Source organism: Myotis davidii, unplaced genomic scaffold (genome assembly GCF_000327345.1).
Source record: "Myotis davidii unplaced genomic scaffold, ASM32734v1 scaffold726, whole genome shotgun sequence".
NCBI lineage: Eukaryota > Metazoa > Chordata > Mammalia > Chiroptera > Vespertilionidae > Myotis > Myotis davidii.
The window spans coordinates 1,561,282-1,586,762 of NW_006297808.1; the positions used below are offsets into that span (position 1 = coordinate 1,561,282).

Below are 25,481 nucleotides of genomic sequence, written 5' to 3' on the forward strand. Positions count from 1 at the left end.
AGGCTTCAGGGAGGGCCTGGTTTCTCACCACCAGCCCACCCCACCCTATTGTGAGCACAACTCGAACACACTGCTGTGGGTAACAAATATGGAGGCCCCTTCCTTCCTCAGTGAGGCCCTGAGTAGGGTACAGTCTCTCAGCTAGTTGTCCCGCCGGGGCCTCAGCCACAGCTGGCTTCCTCCCTCTGGGCCTGGAAGGCAGGAAACCCAGAGAGGGGCTTCCACGGCGGTAGGCCACCGAGGTGAGCTTGGAACCTGAGCTCTGAGTTCCTACCTGCTTCTCTCTGTTGACTGTATCTGCCCCCCACCCCCATGTTGATCAGCTCAGAGGAAGTTGTGGGGGTAATCTCTTCCCTCCGTTTATTTATTTTCCCACAAGTAAACTAGAATATTAAACACACACACACCAATGGGGGTATTTCAGCAATTTAAACTTATGGCTCAATAACTTTATTTTATTTATTTCTTTTCCTTTTGTGTGTGTGTGGTTCAATTACTTTAGAGGCATGCATTTACAAGTGAGTACATACTTCTACCCCTAGGAATCAGTGCCATTAATTTTTGTATTTCTCCTCCCCTCCGGAAGGAGTTTCACCCAGGCCGAGTAGAGTAGGCCATTGTAAATGCTGACCCTGTCAGTCTGCTCTACCCTCTCCCACCAGGACTGGCGCAGTAGCCTCTGACCCTTGCCTCCAGTCAACGGCTTCCAGGCAGAGCTAGCAGGTTACACACCTGATTCAGCCCCTCTGTGGTGCTTCTCTACTGCAGAGTAAAATTCAGCCTCTCAGCCAGCACCTTCATGGTCCTCCCCAGCCCTCTAAACTGCCACTCTTGCTTCTCTGCCCCCACTCCCACCCCCAATCTGAAGCTCCAGCAACTCTGAGCTGAAATTGCTCCTCCCCAGCCCATACAGTGTCCTTTCTACACCTCTACTCACACAGCTGCCTCTACCTCAACTGACCTCCCCTCCTATCTTCCATAATGTTGGGCAGCAGGTCAAAATTTGCCCGCTCCTAAGGTTGCCTCTTCCCGCTCTGACTTGGAATAAGCTACCTGCCTTCTCCAATAAAATTCCACCCACCCTTCAATCAAGACCTTTCTCTTGGCCTCCCCCATCGGCCTGGGCCAGCTCTTAGCTCCCTCCGTGGGCTATGAGGAGAGGTCAGCACGTGGGGTGGGAGTAGGAAGGGATGAGAAATTATGATTGGCCACACTTCCCAAACTTTAACATGAATGCAAATCAGTTGGGGAGGGAGTGTAACGCCAGATTCTGGCCCTGTAGTTTGGGGTGGGGCTGAGAGCCTGCATTGCTAACAAGCCCCAGGTGATGCCCATGCTGCTGCACGGGGTGCCAATTGAGCACAAGTGCCTGGCTGACTGCATTGGCTGAGGAAGGGGGGCAGGTGGGAGCTCAGGTGTGAGTGGCCATCATCCAGGGTATAAGAGGCAGGGGTGGCTGCCCAGCCGTTACTAGAGGGAGTGTTGGTAGGTGTCATGGCGCTGAGCTATGGGCTTTTCATCTGCTTTCTGCTCTGGGGAGGCACGGAGCTCTGCTACTCCCAGCCCACGTGGCAGGGAGGGACCCCCCGCGTTGTGGTGAAGTGTCTGGAGGCCCAGCTCGTGGTCACTGTCAGCAAAGACCTTTTTGGCACCGGGAAGCTCATCAGGCCTGCAGACCTCACCCTGGGCCCCAAGGACTGTGAGCCCCTGATCTCTATGGACACCAATGATGTGGTCAGGTTTGAGGTTGGGCTACACGAGTGTGGCAACAGCCTGCAGGTGAGGCTTGGGCCTGGCATGGGTGGGAGGACATGGGAGAGGTGGCCCGCAATGGGGAGTGTGGATTCAGGGACAGTGTAGCTGGGACGAGGGCAGCTCCCTTTCACTTGTGGGGTGGGAGGAGGAGCAGCTGAGGCCTAAAGTTGGGGCGGGGGCGCCAGGGGGGGAGAGTTGGTGGCTCCTGCCTTTAGTTGGCCAAATTAGATAGGTGGGGTGGAGTCCAGAAGGCAGTGCATTTTAGGTCAGACTGGAGAGTGAGGGCTTAATGTGGGAGGCATGTTCAGGAGGAGAAATGAGTTGCCCAGGCCAGACCTCTCCGCTAAAGTGAGCCGTTAGTAAGTCCTAAATGTCATGAATAGGTTCTGTGCCTTTCAGCAAAATGGTCTATAACGAAACCAATTTGACCACAGGCTAATTGAACTCAATAGGGCATCTCATCAATGCTATCACGAAACTGCTATCCTCAGACTAGGAGGGGCCTTCCAGCAGGGCAGGGGTGGCAGGGCACAGATCCCCAGCTGGCCCACAATCCCTGGACCAACTTCATTCTGCTTCATGGAGAACGTGTCCTCCCCTCCATCATGGGGCTCCCACTTCTGCCCACCCAGCTCTGGACTTAAATCTTAGTAGTTGGCTGGGGCCTGGGGTGGGACAAGCCCAGCCCCTGGAGGCATTCCCTGGAGCTCGAGCTTTAGGTGTGGTTCCCAGGGTTTGCCTTGAAGACTGCTGGGCCCTTGCATCCCTGGGGGGAGGGCTGGGAAGCCGGAGAGGTGCAGTAGGTATTTAAGGAATTATTCTAGCTTAGTCACTCTCAAATCCTTGCATTAGATTCAGCTGTTAAAACTAAGCTGGGGCTTTTAGAACTCCCGGTTCCCATATCCTGCACTAAACCAGAAGTGGGAGCCAGACATCAGTATCTTTAAGATCCCAGATGACTCCACTAGCCTGCCAAGTGCAGCGTTTCCCATGATTGGTTTCCCATGATTGGTTTCCTAACGAGCTCCTTTAAGGATCACCTGGGGCAGGGCTGCTTGGGAATGACTTCCACAGGCCCACACGTGGTTTAATACCCTGCTGTCCTGGAAATCTTACCTTTTGAACATTTTCACTTTGCAGTGGGCCCCAAAAATTCTGCAGCTGGTCTGCCCGGGCACTCTTTAATCAGCTTAATAACCCACAACCGTCGGACCAACTCTGACTGGGCACTCTTTAAGGGAAAGCTAGGACTCTCCCCTGAAGATTGAGGGGTTGGGCGGGCCAGGCAACCACTTGGGCCCCAGGTGATCTCCTGAAAAGCTGATTAGAAGCTGCAAATTGCTCCCTTGGCACCTGCCTGTACTCTGCCTGCCTTAGGCAACCAGTGGAACCAATTTGGCTTCCTGTGAAATGGGCGAGAGAATAAGTCAGAAGAGGGAGGGCACCATAAGTGCTGACTGAGCCTCCAAGGGGAACTTAACAAGGAGCAGATGTGGGTCTAGAAATCAAAGTACACTTTTTGCATTGAGTTGATAAGAGTAATTTGAGTTAACGAGCTCCTTAACGAGCTCGGTCTCGGAATGAATTAAACTCCTAAGTCAAGGCTCCACTGTAACTTGGAACTTTCTGGCTTCATCCTGGTGGCTTTCTTGGCTGCAGGCCTCCCCTGAAAAAGGAAACTGGGTGTGTCTTGGGGTGGGGGTGGCAGCCTGAGCAGAGGAACATGCCCAACACCTCTACCTCTGGGCGTTGAACCAGACCCCTGCAGAGCCCTCAACATTTCAAGAACAAAAGAACTGAGGTGTGAGGGTAGTACCTGTCCAGGCTCTCCCATGGGTCACAGCAGAGCAGGCTTTGGGCCCGGGCCTGTGTGTTCTCCGGGCCTCCTTTGGGCTCCCCTCCCTGCTTCCTTGCAGAGGTTGGGCTCGCCTCTGACAGATGAAGCTGGTGGGGCTGACCCTCCCCTTTCCTTCAGGTGACGGAGGATGCCTTGGTGTATAGCACCTTCCTGCTCCACAACCCCCGCCCTGTTGGAAATCTGTCCATCGTGAGGACGAACCGTGTGGAGGTGCCCATAGAATGCCGCTTCCCCAGGTCAGTGTGGGAGGAGCTGTCGCTGCCCCTGGTGCCAAGGCCCCTTGGCAATCCTGTCAGCCTCCCAGCAGCATCGGGCAGCATGGCTGCGAGAAGGTGGAAGTGCTTGGCCTGTGGTCACTGCCCTCAGCCCTGGGTGGAGTCAGGGGCCTCCTGAGCCTCTGAAATGCTCTGGACCACAGCTGCCTCTGGGTCCAGAACTCCTGAACCCCCCTTGGAGTCCAGAACACGTCTTCAATAGCGTAGGGCAGTGGCTCTCAACCTTGGCTGCACATTAGAATCACCTGGGAATCTCTTTAAAATCCTGATTTCTGGGCCTCAGCCTCCAGAAATTCTGTTTCTTTGTCACTAATGTTGTGGTCCCACCCCATAACAAAGAAACAGAATTTCCAGAGGATGAGGCCCAGAAATCAGGATTTTAAAAAGATTCCCAGGTGATTCTAATGTGCAGCCAAGGTTGAGAACCACTGGTGTAGGGAGAGGTTCCAAGCTCTGACCCACATCTGCTGTTTCCCTGTGGTTTAACCCAGTACACGTGTGTGGGTGGGGGAAGCCTCTCAAGCCCTTAGGTGTGAGGAGAGGGTGGCTGTGGCTTATAACACACCACAGGGTCCTGTGCTGGGCTGAGTGCAGAGTGTGTAGGTCTTGATCCCTGTCCTCCCACCTGGGGGAAGGTAGGGGAGGACGGTGCTGATACCATGAGGGTACAGGGATGAGCATGTGCCGGGAGAGAGGTCAAGGGAGGAGTTCCAAGAACAAGATCCTGGATGGGGCCTTGGGAGAGGTGAGGCTGAGACAGTCTAGGCCAGGGGTGGGCAAACTTTTTGACTCGAGGGCCACAATGGGTTCTTAACCTGGACCGGAGGGCCGGAACAAAAGCATGGATGGAGTGTTTGTGTGAACTAATATAAATTCAAAGTAAACATCATTACATAAAAGGGTACGGTCTTTTTTTTCAATAGTTTTATTCATTTCAAACGGGCCGGATACAGCCCGCGGGCCGTAGTTTGCCCACGGCTGGTCTAGAAACCAAAGGAACTTGAGATCTGTCTTAATGCTGTAGCTGGATGTCCTCGTGGCTGGGAGGAACCACTCACACGTGTTGAGTACAGGAGATTAAGGGACAGGCTCAGACTTCATGTGTCTGTTCAGCTGCCTGGACTAGCTGTCTGGCTGGGCCACCGCTGAAGACTTTGCAATGAGGTAGCAGTGAGACCCCCTCTAATGTGGAGCCATAGGGGTGAGCCCCACGACAGATAGCTACTGGTCTCTTCCCAGGCAGGGCAATGTGAGCAGCCATGCCATCCTGCCCACCTGGGTGCCCTTCAGGACCACAGTGTTTTCGGAGGAGAAGCTGGTTTTCTCCCTGTACCTGATGGAGGGTAAGCAAGGAGGGCTGGCAGGGGGAGGTGGTAGGGGGAGCTTTGCCAGGGAGAGGCTCTCACTCCTGACTGTGTCCCTCAGAGAACTGGAGCTCTAAGAAGAGGTCCCCCACCTTCCAGCTGGGAGATACAGCCCACCTCCAGGCCGAAGTTCACACTGGCAGCCATGTGCCCCTGCGACTGTTCGTGGACCACTGTGTGGCTACACCGACGCCAAACCGGAATGCCTCCCCTTATCACACCATTGTGGACTTCCATGGGTGAGGGCTGGGCTGCCTTTCTGGGGAAACCGCATAACATGACCTATGCCACCTTCCCCGGCCTTTAACTTCCTTCTTCACTCATTCTCTTCAAAGTTGTCTCGTGGATGGCCTCTCTGACGCTTCATCCGCTTTCAAAGCACCCAGACCGGGGCCAGAGACTCTCCAGTTCACAGTGGATGTGTTCCACTTCGCTAATGACTCCAGAAACATGGTAATCCCTCTTTTTCATACCCAGAACTTTAGGGGTCAAGCCGATCAGGGTTACTCTGCTGCTTTAGCCCACTGGTTGTCTCGAGTAATAACTGAATAGCTCTGCCCCCAGCCTAGTAACTCCACAACTTGCCAAGTAGATAAAGCCATGGGCTCTAGAGAGATCTTCAAGGAGAAGGCATGAGTGATGCAGTCCTCTGGATGTTGTGTTTCCCTCCACGTCCTGCGTGGTTCAGGCTTCGGGTCTGGAAGAGGAGCCGCACAACAAATGAAAAAGAAAAGACACTAGATAATTTGGGAATATTGGGGGACCAGGCGGCAAGTCCAACTCAAGAGGAAGGACTTCCCCTGTGCTCAGGCCTCACCAAGCTTTTTATAGTGAGAGGAACACAAGGTAGTGGTTCACAAAGCTACACTGTTCTTGTGAGTTTCACTTGTTTACACCATGGTTATATTTCCTGCACTTCCTCAGCCCCTTCGCTTCCCAGATAAGATCTAGGGAGTGTTGTAAGGTCAAGCCTAATTATGCTAAGAGGACTGTGCCCTCTAAGCTGGGAATTGTTTGTGACTTTGCCAACAGGTCAGTCCGAGGCTTAACCCTATATCAGTTTCCCACACCTGGATAGGTGGAAAACCCATGAAGGATAGAGACAGAATCGGGGGTCCTAGAAATAGAACAAAGTAGAAGAGGAACCCAGGAGACTTAGCTGATGGTTCAAATAAGATGAGCACCAACAGCCATGGTATTTGGTGACCAGGTCACTGATCTTGTCCTTGCCAAGGTCAGCAGGGCCAGAACCCAGGTGATGAGGAGTTGAGTAAAGGAGGTGACAAAAGCAGGTGTCAGCTTTCTGGAGGCTTTCTAGAAGGGCAAGGAAAGCAGGTGAGAACTTTTCATACAGCGAAGCATCTTAAACTTGATCATAGGCTAGACCCGTGGTTGGCAAACTTCGGCTTGAGAGCCACATGCAGCTCTTTGGCCTCTTGAGTGTGGCTCTTCCTAAGCCTTAGGAGTACCGTAATTAAGTTAATAACAATGTACCTACCTATATAGTTTAAGTTTAAAAAATTTGGCTCTCAAAAGAAATTTCAATAGTCGTACTGTTGATATTTGGCTCTGTTGACTAATGAGTATGCTGACTACTGGGCTAGACCAGTGACTGTGTGAAACCCAATTGCCTCAGCATCGCCTAGAGGGCCCATTGAACTATATTGCTGGGCCCTGCCTCCAGGGTCTGGCTCAGTAGGTCTGGATTGGAGCCTAGAACCTGCATTGCTGACAAGTCTCCAAGGGCTGTTGCTGTGGCTCTGGGGGTCACCCCTTCAGAACCACGGAGTGAGAAAGCCCACTCGAAACTAAGGGGATGGAGGGAGTGGGAGCTAAAGTGTAGACTGCTCCTGATGACTGAGGTATGGACAGATGGGGCAGGAAACACAGGTAGAAGGACTGCCCTCTAGTCAGACAGTGCTGGTAGAATTTTACAAATAAAAATCAAGTAGCTTTTATTTTTTAAAAGATATATATTTTTTGGTTTTAGAGAAGAAGGGAGAGGGAGAGAGAAACATTAATGATGAGAGAGAATCATTGATCGGCTTCCTCCTGCATGCTCCCTACTGGGGATGGAGCCTGCAACCCGGGCATGTGCCCTGACCAGGAATTAAACCATGACCCTCTGGCTCATAGGTTGATGCTCAACCACTGAGCCATGCCAGCTGGGCTCAAGTAGCTTTTAACCCCTTCCCCAGCAGAAACGTGTATACACGTTTTCACAAAATGTTCTTTTTTCAGTCGTCGACGAGTATACTCGTCTAAAACTTTACCTTCAAAAACCAGCTACATACGTACCATTCTAAATAATTTCATCTAGAAACTTTCTGAGGAAATACTATTCTTAGCCACAAAAATGGGAAGAAAAAATAATTACAAACTGTTTTCATAACCAGCATCAAAAATACTATATAGAACCAAAATAAAAAAATTAGTCTGAAAAAGAAACGTTTTTAACAAAAAAATTGTTGGGGAAGGGGTTAAACAAGTTAGAAATAGGGGTTGTAAAGTTTGGAATAGCTGGTCAGGAGGGAGAAGTGATTAAAACAGGGGTTCCAACTCCAGCTCTATACTAATCCCCTGTAAAGTGATTATGATACTTGCATATATTCCCATATAGTTTCACTTAATTGGGGTGGGGCCTGGCATCGCCTTTTCCAACATCTTATAAAAATCTTCAAACATTAAGCTGAAAGAATTTTATAGCAAACACCTATGTACCTACCATCTAGGTTCTACCATTAATGTTTTACTATAGCATCACCCATCCACTAGTCTATCTTGTTTTACTTGAAAATGCATCAAAAGCCACTAAGCTCCCCGTGACTCTAATAAGCAGCCAGATTTGCAAACCACTGAACCAGACGCTCAAAGGCTGGAAGGCATTAGGGGCAAGCAGTGTGAATTTGTAGAAGAGTGTGTTGCTGCTCCCTCACCTCGCCCGCAGTTCTGTTCTGAGAACAGAAATAGTTTGATACAGACTGGTAGATAGCAGGAGGGGCAGGAATTAAAGCTGTAAGTGCGATGTCCCGAAGCTTCTGATAACGGGTCCTGGGTTGAACGGAACTGGGGATAAAGGAGAACCAATTTTGAGACAGGGTCCTTGTCCCTCCTGTGGGTCATAGGCTAGAGGATCCTTTGGGGATAGGGAGTTGAGGTTGACTACAGGGGTGGTCCAGTGGGGAGGACGGGCCTAAGGTTTTATATAGGTGGTTGCCTGCGCTGGTATCTGCATCTCCAGGCAGAGGGAGGTAACTAGAGACCAGAGGACAATGCTGATCAGTGGAAGGTAGCCCGAGCTCTGGGAGGGTTCTCCCTCAAAGGTGGGCTGTGTGGCCTGGCTGACTGTGGCCATGGCACAAGGGAGAAGGAACAGCTTATTCAAGAGCTAATGGGGAACCACCCTAGGATCGTAGGCCCCAGTTAGCATCAGGAAAATGTGCTGAGAACAGTTCCCTCCTGGAACAGGGGCTCTTCAAGGCCCCAGAACCCTTCTGTGGTGGGGCAGATAGAAGTGCCTCCTGCCTTGTTTGTTTCCAAAATGGTTTCCCTGCCTGTACACTTGGCCACTAGGTGGTGGCCAAGATTTGTGACTCTGCAGAAGGCTTCAGAGAGAAGGTGATAGAATTTCCATGCCCTTGCAGGGTTGGCAGGGGGCTGTTGATGTACCACGTAGAGGATAAAATAGGACCTCTGGCTGAGGTATCCTAGCAAGAGGGCCAGAGCTGACCTGAGCCCTGGCTTTGTCAAAATTTTACCTACTCCAGGTGGTCGGGGGATAATGGCCCCTTTGGGCTTGATTCCTGGCCCTGGCCCCAAGGTTCTGACTTAATGGGCCTCGGTTGGGCATGCTTGGTGATTAGACAAGTTTGGGAGAGGCTGGGAAAGTAAAGATGATGGGTTCCAATTTAGAATCCAATTTGCTACTTGCTCTGAAGTTTTAGACAAGTTAATCTCTGACCTTCTATTGCCCCATCTCTAAAATGAAGCTCTTCACCCTTCCCCTCAAGGGTCAAGGGTTATATAAGAAATGACTTACTAAAGTCACTGATGCAGCTTAGAGTTCCCCTAGTAATAACTGCTTTTACTTCCAGATATATATCACCTGCCACCTGAAGGTCACTTCAGCTGACCAAGTCCCAGACCAACTAAACAAAGCCTGTTCCTTCAGCAAGTCCTCCAACAGGTGAGGAGATGAGATTGGGCATGGCTGGGGTAGAAAACCTGATTGACCACCCTTGTGTCTGTTCCCCAACATGAATATTATCAGCAAACTGCTTCTTGCAGGCAATCTAGTCATCTAATCCTCTCATCTTTCCCGCTCAGCTGGTCCCCAGTAGAAGGCACTGCTGATATCTGTCACTGCTGTAACAAGGGCAGCTGTGGCATTCCAAGTCGTTCCAGGAGACTGGTGGGACAGGGGCAAGAGTCTGCTTCCCGCCGGCGCAGGCACGGTAGGTCTTACGGTGGCCATAGGACTACTGCTCTCCCCTTGGTCTAGGGTACTGCTGTCACTTTAAGGTGACGTTCTTCTCCTTCGTCCCCCATTTAAAGATGTTTACTCCTAGGGGTGCAATTTTGAGCTTTCTTTTTTAACAAAATATATTTTTATTAAAGCGGAAGGGAGAGAGAGAAACATCAATGATGCGAATCGTTGATCAGCTGCCTTCTGCATGCCCCCTACTGGGGATCAAGCCTGCAACCCCGGCACATGCCCTCCACTGGAACTCTTTAGTCCACAGGCCAATGCTCTATCCACTGAGCCAACCGGCTAGGGCTTGAGCTTTCTTGATTAAAACAAAACCTAGTTCAGCCCGCTGAGGCAGAGCAAAACCGCTAACCTGATTCCTGGTGAGGGACAAAGGTGACCCTTCGATGTCTTGTCTTTCAGTGACAGAAGAGGCAGATATCACGGTGGGGCCACTGATCTTCTTGGGAAAGACTGGTAACCCCGACGTGGAGGAGTCGACCTCTTCTCTCACCTCTTTGATGCTGGGGTTAGTCCTAGCAATGGTGGCATCCCTGACTCTGGCCAACATTGTTCTAGGTCTTGCCAAGTGGCGTCGGGCTGCTTTCCACCCTGGGAAGTGACCTGTGTGTGCTCCCCAATAAAAGAAGTGTGAACAAAACATTCAAACCTGTAAAGAATTTTGTGAGTTTATTTGAGCCAAACTGTCGACAATTGCCAGGAAGCAATATCTCAACGCATTGGGATAATGCTAGGCGGGGGGAGGGTACCCCTGGGATTGGATAAAAAGTAAAATGATAGACACATACTTAGGTGGGTGCAGGAACAATTAACATGATAACAATGAAGGAATTTGTGGTATCTGTCCTGGTGCCCAGGCACATTAGGTTGAGCCCCAAGGGGTTTGGAAAAAGGGAAGTTACAAATTACCCAGACATTTCAAGGATATGTTACTATAGAGCAGTGGCTCTCAACCTTGGCTGCACATTAGAATCACCTGGGAATATTGTTAAAGTCCTGATTTCTGGGCCCCATCCTCCGGAAATTAAAGACAAGCTCAGTTAAGGTAAAGGTTGACCTTGTCAGTGAAGATACCGGCCTAGGATGTAACTACCCACCATCACTGCTTTCAGTTAAAGTTTAATTTCAGACCATCCTTTGTGGTTACTTTAGCTCTCTGAGTTTGCAAGACCATCATGCAGGCCTTCCCTAAGCTTGTCAGGTTAGCATGTGGCCCCTTTTGTCCACAGAAGAAAGTAACCTTTGGGGTGTAGTGCAGTGACTACAGATGGGGGTGAATTGCAGTGGTTGTGTGGGGGAGGGACAGACTGTAGAACAGCACCATGGGTTCAAATAGCGCAATCTTAAGTGCTGTTGCGCCTCTAGTGTGAGTCTGCCTGTCTATATAGTGGAGAGGCCAGGCTGGTTTGTGAAGGCAAGTCTGTATTTCCTGGCTTTCAGCCACATGTCCTTCCTGGGGGGAAGGTTCATCTTCCAGGGACAACTATAATGTCCTGTTTCCAAGGAGGCCAAGACAAAAGCTGGGGGCAAAAGCTGTGAAGCCCCTCAGAGTGGGCTGGCCCTTAGCTGGCTCCAACATCATCTGAGACAGGACTCACTCCTTTCTGGGTGAAGGTTGCCTTCACTGCAGAATCCCAGCTTTTCTAGTTACTGGTTATGAGTCCTGAGGTCCTTAGAGGCAAAATAGGCTGGTACCTGCTGGCTAGGTGGTTAAGCATAAACTGATTGGAGCCAATACATGTCATGTCTTATGGCTGTTTCTGTGGTCTTGGGTCTGGCTGAGGCAAGAGGCTCAGATGTTTTGACATGGGCAGAGAAGCAGATGTCTAAAGTACATTCAGAGCAGGGTCTTGTGATTCTGGATCTGAGAAGTACAGAAAGGACCACGACCTCCTAGGTCCTTGCCCCTCCTAGCCTGATCTGCAAACACCATTGGTATCACCTGGGGATTTGTGGGAAGGGTAATGTTTTAGGCCCCATCCCAGAATCTGCATCTTAACAAAATCCCCTAGTGATTCAGGAGTGTTGAAGCGCACTGGGTCAGGGGGTTTGTATCAAGAAGGAATCATGCCCCTCAAGTAGGTCATGGTGTGCTGTGTGAGGGGGTAAAAGACTAGGTGTAGGAGGGGTGGGCTTCCTGGAGTTAGTGATCCTGTAGCAGACGCTCAAAGGACTATCAGGTGCTAGATAAGCAAAGTGGGAGGAGTGGGTGTGGAGGGAGTAGAGAACAGGGAGAAGCTGTGCCCTGGAGGAGGATGGAGTAGAGGGAGTAGGCCTGGTGAAAAGGAGCCATTAAGGGGTCTGAGTGCCATGGATGGACCATGCCTGTTAGGAATGTTAACTGAAGCAGCAGGGAGCAAAGAGAAAGCCTGTCTCCTTGCCATTGCGGGCTTGGCGGGTCCCTTCAGTTGTAGGATGGGAATGTCTGGAGGCTGGGTGAGTGGAGCACATGTGGGATCCTGGTTCAGGCAGCAGGACGCTCAGGGCCAGATGGCTTGTCTCTCAAGCACCCAGCTCTACCCCTGACTGCGCCTGTTGGCCGCTGCCTAGCAACATCCTGTTTCAGATGAGGAAGTTCTCGACTTCAGGGTTATTATGAGGATGAACATGAAACGTGGTGTCCAGCATGTGTTCAACCCAAGCTGTTTTAAAAGCAAAGACTACTCCCAGGACACCCTAGGGACTGTCCCTGCCTTAACACCCATCACTTGCCCTCATGTTCTTGGATGTTGCGACACCCTGGGAACTCATCTCTCATTCAGCTTCTGTTGTCTTCGGCAGAAAGAGGAAGCAGATGTGCCTGGTGTGCAGAGGAAGTGTGACTAGGAGTTGACCTGAAAGTTAGCCCCAGATGGCCTCAACTCAGCATGAAGCAGGCCCCAGAGGCAGCCTCCAGCAGTAATGTCAGAGGGTCCTGCCTTCCTCCTCACGATGGCACCTGAGAGGGAAAGGGAGGGAGATGGCAGAGGACTGACAGCTGTCTTGATTTCATGGCGTACAGCTCCTCTTCCCCTGGTGTGTGGGTAGCTTCATGTTCTATCCTGTGACATTCTTGTGAACTAACACTTTTTGTGCAGGTTTAAAACTTTGCCTTTGTAGTCAGTCAGGAAAAAGAAGGGATGAGGTATGTTAAAGGACAAGAGAGGAAAAAAGTAAAGTCATTATCATGCAAATACAAAATGAAAATGAGTCAAAGATTTTGTTTTAACTCATTCAACTGAGGAAACTAAGATGTAAAAAACTGCTTCAAAGGAATTGCAAATAACAGATTTATCTAAAAGGCAAGCAAGAATGCAGAAATGAATTTGCTGATAGATGCACAAATGGCTTCTCCCATGGGCAGAATGGAAGACATCATGGGAAGGTTGGATACCACCAGAAAGATAAAACTGTGTCTCCCAAGGGGCCTTTCGCCCTCAGGCTGGTTTGTCCACACACTATAATCAATCCCTTCTCTTGAGCAACTCTAGATCCCAAACCAGGGTGCCAGAGTACTTATAACTAGAACACTATCTGGGGATGTGGGGGGCGGGGGGGGCAGGAATACAGGTCCAGTGTGACTATTTAGTGTAAAAGCAAACTCCTTAGATGAATTCCCTGAGTGCAGTGCATTTGGGATTTGCCGCAAGGGAACTAGCAAGGATGAGCCAGTTCAAAATGTGTTCTACGGGGCAGGACTTACATAAGACGATTCCTTTAGGGGAGGCGGCTGCAAAGCCATTGTACTTTTATTTTTTTAATATATTTTATTGATTTTTTACAGAGAGGAGGGGAGAGGGATAGAGAGTTAGAAACATCAATGAGAGAGAAACATCGATCAGCTACCTCTTGCACGTCCCCCCACTGGGGTTGTGCCCGCAACCAAGGTACATGCCCTTGACCGGAATCGAACCTGGGACCCTTGAGTCTGCAGGCCAACGCTCTATCCGCTGAGCCAAACCGGCTAGGGCGCCATTGTACTTTTATTGGCTGTATAGGTCACACCTGGGTCCTGAGCGGGCACCATCACCCAGAGATGCCAGGTGCTATTAAATAGAAATAATGAGCAAAGCAGCTGTGGCTTCTAATCAGACACTCCCTCTAGAGTGTTGGATGGAGGCCAATTAGCTGAGGCACTGACTGAGCAACAGAATTCTGCCTTCACAAGCAAAGCATCAGAAAGTGCTCAAGCCCATTAACAGCCGCCTGGGTTTACTTTGATCCGTTCTTGCTCCAGGGAGAGCTGGGGGCTGGTTCCAGGATTGCAGCCTTTGAAAGCGGTAAACCCTGACACCTGGAGTAAGGTTTAAGAACCTTTTTTAAAAATTTAAGTTTCTCTTAGTTTCTCGCAGCCACCATTCCCCATTCCATGGCTAATAGCCACATTCCATCTTGGGCCATGTCATTCATTCTCAGTTGCTTGGGAAGGCCTGAGAGCTACACAAACTCCAGCCTTTGAGATATTAAAAAATAAAAAAGCTGCCTCTCTGGGCAGATGATTTAGGACAAAGAGCCCCAGCCAGAAAGGTTTTAGCTCCCACTTACCCCCAGGCTTCATGCCTATGTGCAAGGCAAACCTGATCCACTGTGTGTGTGTGTGTGTGTGTGTGTGTGCATTGTCACATTTTTCTAATAGAAAACAAAGAGCATAAGTACCTAGTAAATAAAAATCTTAGCTCATCCCCTACTGTGTTGGAGCATCTTAGGTTTCCTCACAGAAATTTTCTATGCCTACAAGCCTGTTGGTGCATTCAAAACAAAAAACAAACAAACACAAAACAACATTCCCCCACCCCTACCCCCCACACAAATAGGTACATGTTCTACTTTACACTCTGCTCGGAAAGTTCCTTTTTTCACCTTTCTTACCCTTTTTACTTAACAATAGACCTGTGAGTCTTCCTCAGTCTTTCTTTTTTTTTTTTAAATATATTTTTATTGATTTTCCACAGAGAGAAAGGGAGAGATATAGAAAGCTAGAAACATCGATGAGAGAGAAACACCGATCAGCTGCCTCCTGCACATCTCCCACTGGGGATGCGCCCGCAACCCAGGTACATGCCCTTGACCGGAATTGAGCCAAACCGGTTTCGGCTTTCCTCAGTCTTTCTACCTAGCATTCCAGGGTTACTTAACCAGCCCCCTTCAGCTGTGCAGTTGTTTCTGCCCCTTTGCTCTGTATATTGGTTTACAGTTCAGTTTGCAGGTGGCCAATCCTGTTTCCCTCACTTCCGGCTTCCCGAGGGCCATCCTGCTGCAGCCACAGGACACAGCACATCCCTCTCTCCTGTCTAAAAAGTAGAAGTGCCTTCTCCCCAGGCTCCCTCTTGCTGCTGTCCTATTTTGCTTCTTTTCATGATCAGAACTCATTATTCCCCCCCCCCCAAATATAATCTTTCTTTTCAGGTTATAAAAATGGAAACTATTCATTGGGACACACTCAAATGATACAGGAAAAGTACAAAGAAAGTGAAATTCACCCGCTATCCTGCCCCTTGGATGTTACTGTGTTAGCTGGTGTCCTTCCAAGCGCACATAGCCACGGGCAACCTTATGTAAGTGGCATCATTACACACAAGTGAGTTTATCCTCTGCTGCCCCCTCCACCCAGCCCCACAGCGTGTGGAACACAAAGATTGTTCTTGAAAGAGCTGTCTACTCCTAGATTGCATTCCTGACCTTCATGACCACAGGTATATCTGCTCCAGTTCCTACCTGTCAATGGAAACACTCTGTGGTCACCAATGGCCTCCGTGTAGTAAGGCCAGAAGTTTGGAACCTTTCTTGAAGTCAGCTGGCAGAGTGAAAAATGAAAGAGCCCAGAACTGGGAGGCAGGAGCCCCTATCCCAGAGATAGGCTGTCCTCCCAGGAGGCTAGCCTGTTAGGCTTCCCAGGAGTATCTGTTACCACTGAGCACTGCCTTCATGGGTTCTCTGCCACCATGCTCATCCAGTGTCCCCCAGTCCAGCCTTCTTCCCAGACACTTCTACCTCTCACCTGTTCTTTGAAGGCCAGTGTTCCTCAACCCTGGACTCACTTTTTCTCATCTGTGGTCTTTCCAGGTGACCTGGAAATGTCATTGCTAGAGACTCCCACATCCCTGTCTATACCCCAGATCTCTCCAGAGCCTCACACCTGCAGTGCTTCCCTCTCCCCTTATTAACACGCAATTTGTTGACTTCCCCCTTTTCTAGGGTTCTCTCCTTCATGCAACCCGGTCTTCCAGGCAGTGTCCTTCCTGCCTCTTGGAGCTTCTCTATCCCAGCCTCCCCTGGATCCCACAGTATCCCTAACCTTGGCAGGCTCAGCAAACCTCCCCAGAGCTCCACCTCCTCCACCTCTTCCCCTCTCCAGAGCCTAGGTTCCAGAACCTTTCTAGTCTACCCTCCCACCCGTATTCTATTGGAGTCTCTAGGTGTGTGTGCAGTGGGTATTTAAAAAATAATAATAATATGGGCGTACAGTTTATTTATTAAATCCTTACCCAAGGATGTTTTTTCCGTTGATTTCTAGAGAGAGATGAAAGGGCAGAAGGAGGGGGAGTGAGAGAGGAAAAACAGCAATGTGAGAGGGAACCTACAACAGAGATACATACCCTTGACCAGAATCGAACCTGTGACCCTTAGGGTCCACAGCCAACACTTTAACCATTGAGCAAAACCAGCCAGTGCTGTAGTGGTTTTTTGTTTTTTTTTTTAATCAATAACTACCACTTCAAAGCCTTCATCTTTAAAATGGAGATAACAATAGCACCTACCTCATTGAGAGGATTTGGGGAGGTGATCTGTCAAGTGCTTGGCACATGCTAGGTGCTTTAGAAACGTTGTAGGTGGTTATAGCTGAGAAAACAGAGGCTGAGTGGGGAAGGGAAATGTTCCCATCCTAAACTGTAGCCAATAAAGTTATCTGGTGTAAATCACAGGTAAAATGCTATCCTTCATTTCTCAATGGATTTCTGGCTCTGAAATTAATTAGGAGAACCTGACTCTGGTGTCTCCCAGACTCAAGGCCTGTGTCCTTTAAGTCAGCTCCCAGGCAGGTGGGAGCGTCCTGGGCACCAGACACTTGGCCTGCTACAGGCACTCCTCCTCCTTCACTAATTTTGGGTGGGTTACTCCCCCTTTCTAGGCCTCAGCTTCCTGTTCTATAAAGTGAAGTTTTTAAACTGAATGATTGGGGATGTCTCTTCCTCTATCCCCAGCAGTCTGAGTCTTCTTCAAATCCCTGATAAAGTATGAGTGACATTAGATTATGTAAAAATACTTAACTAGAATTTAAGAGTCAGAGGAAACTATATGAAACTATATGAAAAATGTGTGTGTAATGTGTAGGCATACATGTGTGAAAACTGACACCTGAGCATTTTTCTGGGAATGGCTTTGGAAAACAGGTCTGTGATCTCAAAAGATTAGTCACCAGCCTTATTTAGGCCTCATCACCTTGGACCTGGACTAGAGCAACAGTCTCCAAACTGGTCTCCCAGCTACTTTCGCTTGCCCTTCAATCTATCCTCCACCCACCACACAGGGTATCCTAAGGTGAATGCTGACCTGCTAAAAATCCTTCCATTGGCTCCAGTTGCCTAAATTCCTTGCATGCCATTTAAAGACCATTATAATCTTACCCAGCCTTCTCCCCATACTCATATCCTGTCACACCTTAATCTATTTTCTCTGTCCTCAGCCCCTTCATGAATCCTCTGCCCTGGCCACAACGAACATTTCACGGCTTGCTGAGTGCATCAGGCACTTTCACATCTCTCTTCTTTTGCATGAGGTTCCCTGCAGTCCATCAGGCAAACCCTTATGTGGGCTTGGAAATCCAACTCAAGCATCACCCCTCTGTGATGTCTTCCTGACCCAACCCCCAAATTAGGGGCATCCTTCTATGCTCCCACTCCTTTAACATAATATTTATCCCACTATATTGTAATTGTGTGTTTGTGTTTATTTCCGCAACTACTAGTAGGTCCGAAGTTCTTCCAGGAGAGAAACCAAGTTTCCAATTGACGTGTTAATCCCCAGTACCCAGCACAGGGTCTGGAACCTTGTATCTACCAGTAAAAACTATGTTAAAAAAACAACAACGATGTAAAACAATCAGTAAATTAATGAAGGAGCAAGTCATGAGCAAACAGGCTAAGGAGAAAGGATAGATACAGCTGAACAGGTCTGCCCCGCCTCCGCCCCCGCGTGCCCTCCTCCTGGCCCCTCGCTCTCCTCAGCCTCGGTGAGAGGGGGCGGTCAGGCCACCTGCTGGTCGCCAGGGCTGGGGTCCCGAGGGCGCGGGGGAGACCAAACTGTGCTGGGACCGGAAGGGGGCGGGCATGGAAGTGAAGGGGGGCTGGGCCGGGCCGGAGGGGCGTCCCGGGACGAGGTCAGGAGTGGGTTTGGAAGGACCGGTCTCTAGACTGGGGGGCTCTGAGGATGGCGTGGGGGGCATTGGGAGGCGCTGGGAGCTTCGACTGGGTGCTGGGTGGGAGGGTGAATGCCGGGGTGGAAGCCGAAGGGCTAGCAGGTGGAGGGGCGCAGAGCCGGGGAGTTTGAGCCGGTCGGTTGGAGCGAACCTCGTCCCACAGGACCTGGAGGAAGCGGGCTGACCCTGCCGCCAGGCTGCGGCGTAGGGTGTGGTTTCTGTCGGGGTCTGCCTCCTAGCGATCGACTCGCTAGAGCGGGGTTGTAATTTAGAGAGGACTTTGCCTCCGAACTCTGCTTTCCTGTCCCGAGCGGGGTCCGCCTTCCGGGAATCTCCCGTTCCCAGAGACCCTGGGTCACTTTTGCGGGGTTCGTAATGTATGCTGAAGAGGATTTAGAAGACTTTTTCTGGAGCTACCCTTTCATCCCGCCTTTCTCAGCCAGCTACTAGTTCCACTTCCCTAAGTGCCGGTCTCAGTGGAAATAGTGTGTGCACAGGCGCTTGGACCCTTCAGAAACTCAAAATATTTCTGCATGCCGTCCCAGCTCCTCTGGAGTTCTAGCAGGGGGGCCTTCTGGTGGCCAACATTAGGCTTTAACTTAAGCCATCAGAGTAACTATAACTAGGCCTCTCCTTCATTGCTGTGTGCCTGTGGCTAAACTTGAACCCTCTCTGGTGTGTTGATTTCCTTGATGCGTACACAGCAGACTGGCTTATAAAATCCTTTTGGGCTTTTCTATGAAACGGCTCAGGTTATTTATTTATTTTATTATTGTTTTTGACCATTCCCTTGATTATTTGAGTGGGCAGAGGAAGACTACCGTACCGTCCGCTCTGCCTCGGGTTTCGGAAAGTAAATCTGGTGGTTTCCAGTCCCCAGTCACACGGACCCAACATCTGTGCATTCATTTTCACTAACTGCTGTTTCTCAATGTAAAACCTGATCATCTTCTCCCTTGTTGGCAAAGGTGTCTTGAAATTTGTGTTGCTGAGTCAGCAAGCCTTTCAGATTTGCCTGGGTTTTGTTGTTTGCGTTTTCTATCAAGATGGGAACTCGAACAAGTCATTTCTCCTAAGGATCGGGTGTCGCCACCAAGAAGGGACGGTTTGTGCCAGCTCTCCAGAGAGAAAAGGTGAGAGCCATGGGGACTTTACATTGCTGCCTTCTTCATCTGGTTTTCAATAGAAAAGGTGAGGACTGGGGAGGGTAGAATTTGAGATCTCCAGGATGAAAGTGAGCCCTGGGAGTAGATTGCTTTTGCTCTCTCAAAGAAATTCAAGTGGCTTCTTGCCAATGACTTCTCCTGTTTAACCAGTCTTAGAGGGTGCTTTCTACATGGTTTGCACTTTAAGACATGCTTTATGGGATGAAGAACATAAGCCATGATTTCTGCATTTGAACTGGGAAATTTTTATTTCTTTTGTTGCATGAATCTTTACTGGGTGCTTCCTTTATGTCAAGCCCCATGCTCAGTGCGGGGGGTACTGTAAGGAGCAACAAGAGCTCTGTCTTCTGTAACTTGTTTTTTTGGTAGAAAAGCAGCAAGCCATAGACAGTGACAGGTTTTGTCAGTGTGATATGTGTTGAGGAGGGGGACTCACAGGACAAAACTCCCACCACTCCAGGAAGGGGGTAGGAAGGAGGGTGAGAAGCTCAGGAAGGCTTCGGGAAGATGATAGCAAGGTGAATTGTGAAGGAGTAGGATTTAGAAAGTAGGGGCAGTAGCCTGGCAGAGGAGTGGGCAAAGCTGTGAAGCTACCTGGCATGTCTGGACCACTGTACGTAGCTCAGTGGCTAGAGCAACAAAGGGTCGGTGTGGGATAGAGGATGCTGGGCAGGTGGGCAGAGGTCTGAGTGTGGAGGGTTTGGTGAGCCATGCCAAGGGTCTGGGGGGAGGGCAGAAGGATTTTAGGGGAAGAATTCCAGTTGGGGAGGTGGATCATTTAAAGTTTACACACTCGCCGGAAAGTGTGGGTTGGATTTGATTGGATTATTATCTTTGTGACTGTTCCTTACGCCATGCCAGCTTCTGGTAAGGGGGAGATTTTGCCCTCAGCTTGGTGATGAACATAGAGAACTCTGGAGGACAGACAGAATGCTGTGGAAGTTGATAAAAGGGTATTTTCTTTCAATTGGGCACACCACGACATCATGGAGGTGCTATTTAATTTATTTATTAACCCCTAGAGTGCCGGGGAGCGCGATCTCTCTCCTCCTGTCTTTCACCAAAAGTGCCAGGAGCGCTATCGCGCTCCTCCTGCAGTGTCCAGTTCTTAGTCTGCTTTTATTAGTGATGATGATATTGCTAAATATGTCAATTCTTGCTGTGAAGATGACGATTTTGTGGAAGATATTGAGTATTTAACTTCATTTACTTGCGATTCATAATTTTTTTCCTAAACTGCTGCAAAATCAGCAAAAATGCCTCGGCAATTTTAGCATAGTTCCTAGGATATTGGTTGGCACTCAAAGGGTTAAGAACATGTGCACGAGCTGCTCGGAAAGAGAGCTCTGCCTTCCGTGGTCTTGGGACAGAACAGCCACTCAAAGCAGATGACTCAGCTGGGAAACCTGTTCTTAGTCTACTTTTATTAGTGATGATGATATTGCTAAATATGTCAATTCTTGCTGTGAAGATGACGATTTTGTGGAAGATATTGAGTATTTAACTTCATTTACTTGCGATTCATAATTTTTTTCCTAAACTACTATAAAATCAGCAAAAATGCCTTGGCAGTTTTAGCATAGTTCCTAGGATATTGGTTGGCATTCAAAGGGTTAAAATATATTTGACTGGAATCAAACCCAGGACCCTTCAGTCTGCAGGCCGACTATCTGTCCACTGAGCCAAACCAGCTAGGACTAGAGGTACTTTAAAAATATATATATTTTTATTGATTTCAGAGAGGAAGGGAGAGAGAGAGATGGAAACATCAATGATGAGAGAGAATCATTGATCAGCTGCCTCCTGCATGCCCCCTACTGGGGATCGAGACTGCTACCCGGCCATGTGTCCTTGACTGGAATCAAACCCAGAACCCTTCAGTCTGCAGGCCAACAATTTATCCACTGAGCCAAACCAGCTAGGGCTGGAGGTACTATTTAAATGGGGCCTTGAGATTATGGGTCAGGTGAGGGTGGGTGGCCAAGTGAATGGGATTCTGTGTGGAGCTGAGGCATAGAGGTGGGGAAATGGGATGTATTTGTGGTAGTAGATCATCACTTAAAATCTTTGGGAGCGGGGGGAAAATGGACACATATGTAATACCCTTTGTAATAAAAAGTTAAAAAAAAAAGATGATAAAAAAAAATCTTTGGGAGGGGTTGGGGAGAGGGAGGTATAGGTGAAAGAGGGTACTGAAGGGAGGTGCACTGGCAAATATGGTTGATAGAGAGGGACCAGATTGTGATGAGCTTCAGTGTCAACCCAAGGAGCTTGAACTTTATTCCAGAAATCCATGGAGATGTGGAAGAAACAGGATCAGAACTGTATTTCAGGAAGCTCAGTCTTGCACCTGTCTCTGAGGTGGACTAGAAGGAGAGATAAGAGTTGGGGAAAGCCAGTGGGAAAGAATATTTATCAAGGTGAGAGGCATAAAGGTCCCAACCAGAGGGCTCTGAGGACTTGAGGAAGGAGGAGAGAGCAAGCCATGGCAGCTGTGGGGCAGTGGGAGAGAAGGTTGAGGGGAAGCAAGTCTCCCAGGTTTTTCTTCTAACTGCCTGGGTCAGAGTGGAGCCAGAGAATCTAGGAGGAGAAGCAGAATTGGGAAGAAGGAAGGTGAATTTGGCCTCAGACATGTTGTAAGTACCTAAGATGCCAATAGGAAGGGGATGGTGGGCTAGGGAGAAAAGTCCCTGATTCATTCTACACATGCCTGCAGAAATTGTATGCCGGGCTTGTGCTTGGCACTTGGAGTACAGAGATAAATTAAATGGTCTCTTTTCTGTGTTTAATTTTTACCTCAGACTTGCTTATATTTATTTACTAAGCTATTTTTAATGAATGTAGTAAGCATCTGTATCTCAGCCACACATAACAAAAGCTTGGGGTTTGAAACAAAAAAGTATACATCTAAGCATGCAATCTCCCCATTTTCATTCTCAGATAATCATTATCTCCTTGCTTTCATTTTAATATAGGTTTATTGTACCTATATATTTCAGAAGAAACATATAATTTAATTTTGCTAAGATTTGTCGTCCATATTATTTTATGTCATTTGTTTTTGCTACTAACATTCTATGGTGTAAGACAAACCACAGTTTGTCACCTGATCTTCACTGATGGGCACTTAGTTGTTTCCAGGTTTTAGCTGTTGCAAGTGTGCTGCTCTGAACATTTCCGTATACACATCTCCTGTGGAACATGTGCAAGAGGTTTTCGTGGGTATAAACTTAGGGGTGATAGTCTGCTGGGTCATCAGGTAAATAAACGTTCAACTTTCGTTGCTATTGCCTGACTGTTTTCTGAAGCGGTTGTACCAGTTACATTCTGCCAGCAGCAGTGGATAGGACCTCCAATTGCTCCACATTTTTGCCAGCGCTTGATATAGGCAGACTTTTTATTTTATTTTATTTTTTTCCAATTGAATGGATATAAAATGGTATCTTTGGATTCTTGATTTCTATGTCTCTGAGCCCTGACATTGAACATCTCTCTTTTTTTAAATATTTTTAATTGATTTCAGAGAGGAAGGGGGAGGGAGAGAGGGATAGAAACATCAATGATGAGAGAGAATCACTGATAGGCTGCCTCCTGCACTGGGGTTTGAGTCTAAAACCTGGGATGGGGTGGGGTTGGGGGTGGACCTTGTGCCCTGCCTGGGATTTGAAACATGACCTCCTGGTTCATAGGTTGATACTCAACCACTGAGCCATGCTGGCTGGGCTGAACATCTCTTCATCAGTTTATTGGTATATGAGTTTCTTGTGAAATATTTGTTCATGCCTCTTGCCAATTTTTCTGTGGGTTTTTTGGTGCTTTATTATTATTATTGATTTGTAGGAGTTCTTTATATATTTGTTTTAATTTTTAATGCATAAGGCAAATATTTTTTCCAGCTCGTAACTTGTCTTTCTATCTTCTTTAAGGCATATTTAGTTGAATGACCATTGTTTTTTTCTTTCTTTTTAAAAAATATTTGTATATGTTTTTATTTTTTCAAATTGTTTTTTTAATCTTTATTGTTGAAAGTTTTACATAGGTCCCCGTTTTCCCCCCATTAACCTCTTCCAGCTCTCTCCCGCTCCTCCCCACCCAGGCCCTCACCACCCCATTGTCTGTGTCCGTGGGTTATGCATATACACATACAAGTTCATTGGTTGATCTCTTTTATATGTTTTTATTGATTTCAGAGAGGAAGGGAGAGGAAGAGACAGATAAGAACATCAATGATGAGAGATTCATCAATCGGCTGCCTCCTGCACTCCCCCTACTGGGGATTGAGCCCACAACCCAGGCATGTGCCCTGACTGGGAATCGAACTGTGACCTCCTGGTTCAGGGGTTGATGCTTAACCACGGAGCCACACCATTCTTAGTTTTAATATAGTGAAATGTAGTTTTTCATTTTTAGTCAGTGTTCTGTGTCTTGTTTAAGATATCTTTTCCTGAGCATATCCTTGCCTTGAAGAAGCCTATGCCCTAGTGGAGAGGACAAGCAGAGTATGTGCCACATAGTAGGTGCTTAATAAATGACACACCCACTGCCTAAGAACATAGTGTGTCCACTTACATAGCCTGTATTTTTGGTTTGTTGTGAGCATTATCTTAGGTCTGTAAGCTTTTTGTAAACATTTTTCAAGACTTAAAGTCTATCATTAAGATGTACCATAATTTATTTAGGAATTTCATTTTGTAAACCAGTGTCACTCCAATACTTGCACTCAGCTATTACCTGGACATTGATTGTTAAGAGCAGCTGTGGGCAAACTACAGCCCGTTTGAAATAAAAAAAACTAAAAAAAAAAAAAAAAAAAAGACCGTACCCTTTTATGTAATGATGTTTACTTTGAATTTATATTAGTTTACACAAACACTCCATCCATGCTTTTGTTCCGGCTCTCCGGTCCACTTTAAGAACCCATTGTGGCCCTCGAGTCAAAAAGTTTGCCCACCCCTGGTTAAGAGTGACCAATTCTCCCTGTGTGGCAGGAGCTGATGTAGGAATAATTTCACAGTATAGAGTCTCAAGCTGGGAATTAAGAGAGGAGTAGGTGGACAGGTGGGATAGACATTCTCTCAGTGGGGTTGAGGGGCATGGAACAGCCTGGCCTCTTCTGAGTCCTTCCTTGAGTTCCTGATGGCTGTTAAGAGAGGGCTCATCTGAAAAAAAGATTTATGTAATCTGTGTGCGTGACATTATAACAGATAAGAGGGTCTAGAGGAAGTGTAGAGAGGGAGGGCAGAACCTGATTTCCTTACACAGGGAAAGGTGTTAATGCCTGGTGTGGCTCTGGGAAGCAGTTGGGGTTTCTAGGGGTGGCGCTGACAACATGTTGCCTGCCGTGTTATTGGATGCTGTATTTCATCATCAGATGTTGGGCAAAGACCGACATGTCTGCAGAGGGAAGGGCATGTCCTTGAGGAGGCTAGACATAGGCACTCTCCTATTTTAGTAGAAAGAATGGGTTCAGAGAAGTGGAACACAGTGATAGATGTTGGGTAAGTGGTAGGGGAGAGGTCGACACACCATGGCCCATGGGTCAAATTTGGCCCACTGCCTGTTTTTGTTAATAAAGTTGTATTGGAATTGTGTACCTGAAACCTGTATAATTTTGTAAACCAGTGTTACTCCAATAAATTCAATAAAAAGGGGGAAACATTTTATTGGGACACAACCACTCCAGTTAGTTTACACATTGTCTATGGCTGTTTTTGCATTTAGTACCAGAATTGCATAGTTGCAACAGACACCCTTTGTTCTGAAAAGCATAAAATAAGTAGTTTCTGACCTTTTATAGGAAAAGTTGGCCAACTCCTGCCATGGGGAGTCATGGTAACTGTGGTAACCTGGAGAATGTGTACTAGCAAGTTGTTTCTGGATGAATAATGAATCTAGGTCAGGCCTGCAAATGCTGCCAACTTTTCTGGTTTTCAAGAAGCTGGAAATCTGGATTAAAAATGTTTTATTGATTGATTGATTCTAGAGAGGAAGGCAGAGAGAGAGAGAGAGATGTAAGAGAGAAACATAGATTGGTTGCCTCCTGTGTATGCCCTGACCTGCAATGAAACCCAAAACCTTTTGGCGCATGGGGCAATACTCAAACCAACTGAGCCACCCAGCCAGAGTAAAAACACTTATCTTTACTCCATGTGATATACTCCATTTTCTATTATATTTCA

At 48.0% G+C, this 25,481-nt stretch overlaps 2 protein-coding genes across 5 annotated transcripts in view; both read left to right on the forward strand.

The window, feature by feature from the left end:
• The first annotated feature begins 1,494 nt into the window (after positions 1 to 1,494).
• On the forward strand, positions 1,495 to 10,389 carry ZP3 (zona pellucida glycoprotein 3 (sperm receptor)). Its single transcript, XM_006773387.2, has 8 exons — positions 1,495 to 1,779; positions 3,731 to 3,849; positions 5,128 to 5,231; positions 5,314 to 5,491; positions 5,588 to 5,705; positions 9,347 to 9,438; positions 9,579 to 9,706; positions 10,144 to 10,389. Exons 1-8 carry the CDS (start codon positions 1,495 to 1,497, stop codon positions 10,341 to 10,343), a joined length of 1,224 nt encoding a protein of 407 aa, XP_006773450.1. The 3' UTR covers positions 10,344 to 10,389.
• A 7,524-nt stretch (positions 10,390 to 17,913) lies between these two features.
• DTX2 (deltex 2, E3 ubiquitin ligase) overlaps positions 17,914 to 25,481 on the forward strand; it is a 38,519-nt gene continuing 30,951 nt past the window's right edge. For 3 of the 4 annotated variants that reach the window (XM_006773389.2, XM_006773391.2, XM_006773392.2), the window contains exons 1-2: positions 17,914 to 17,950; positions 19,105 to 19,269. The gene's annotated coding sequence lies outside the window, so the exon portion shown is untranslated. The remainder of the gene's footprint in view (positions 17,951 to 19,104; positions 19,270 to 25,481) is intronic. The other variant, XM_006773390.2, reaches the window with a different exon arrangement.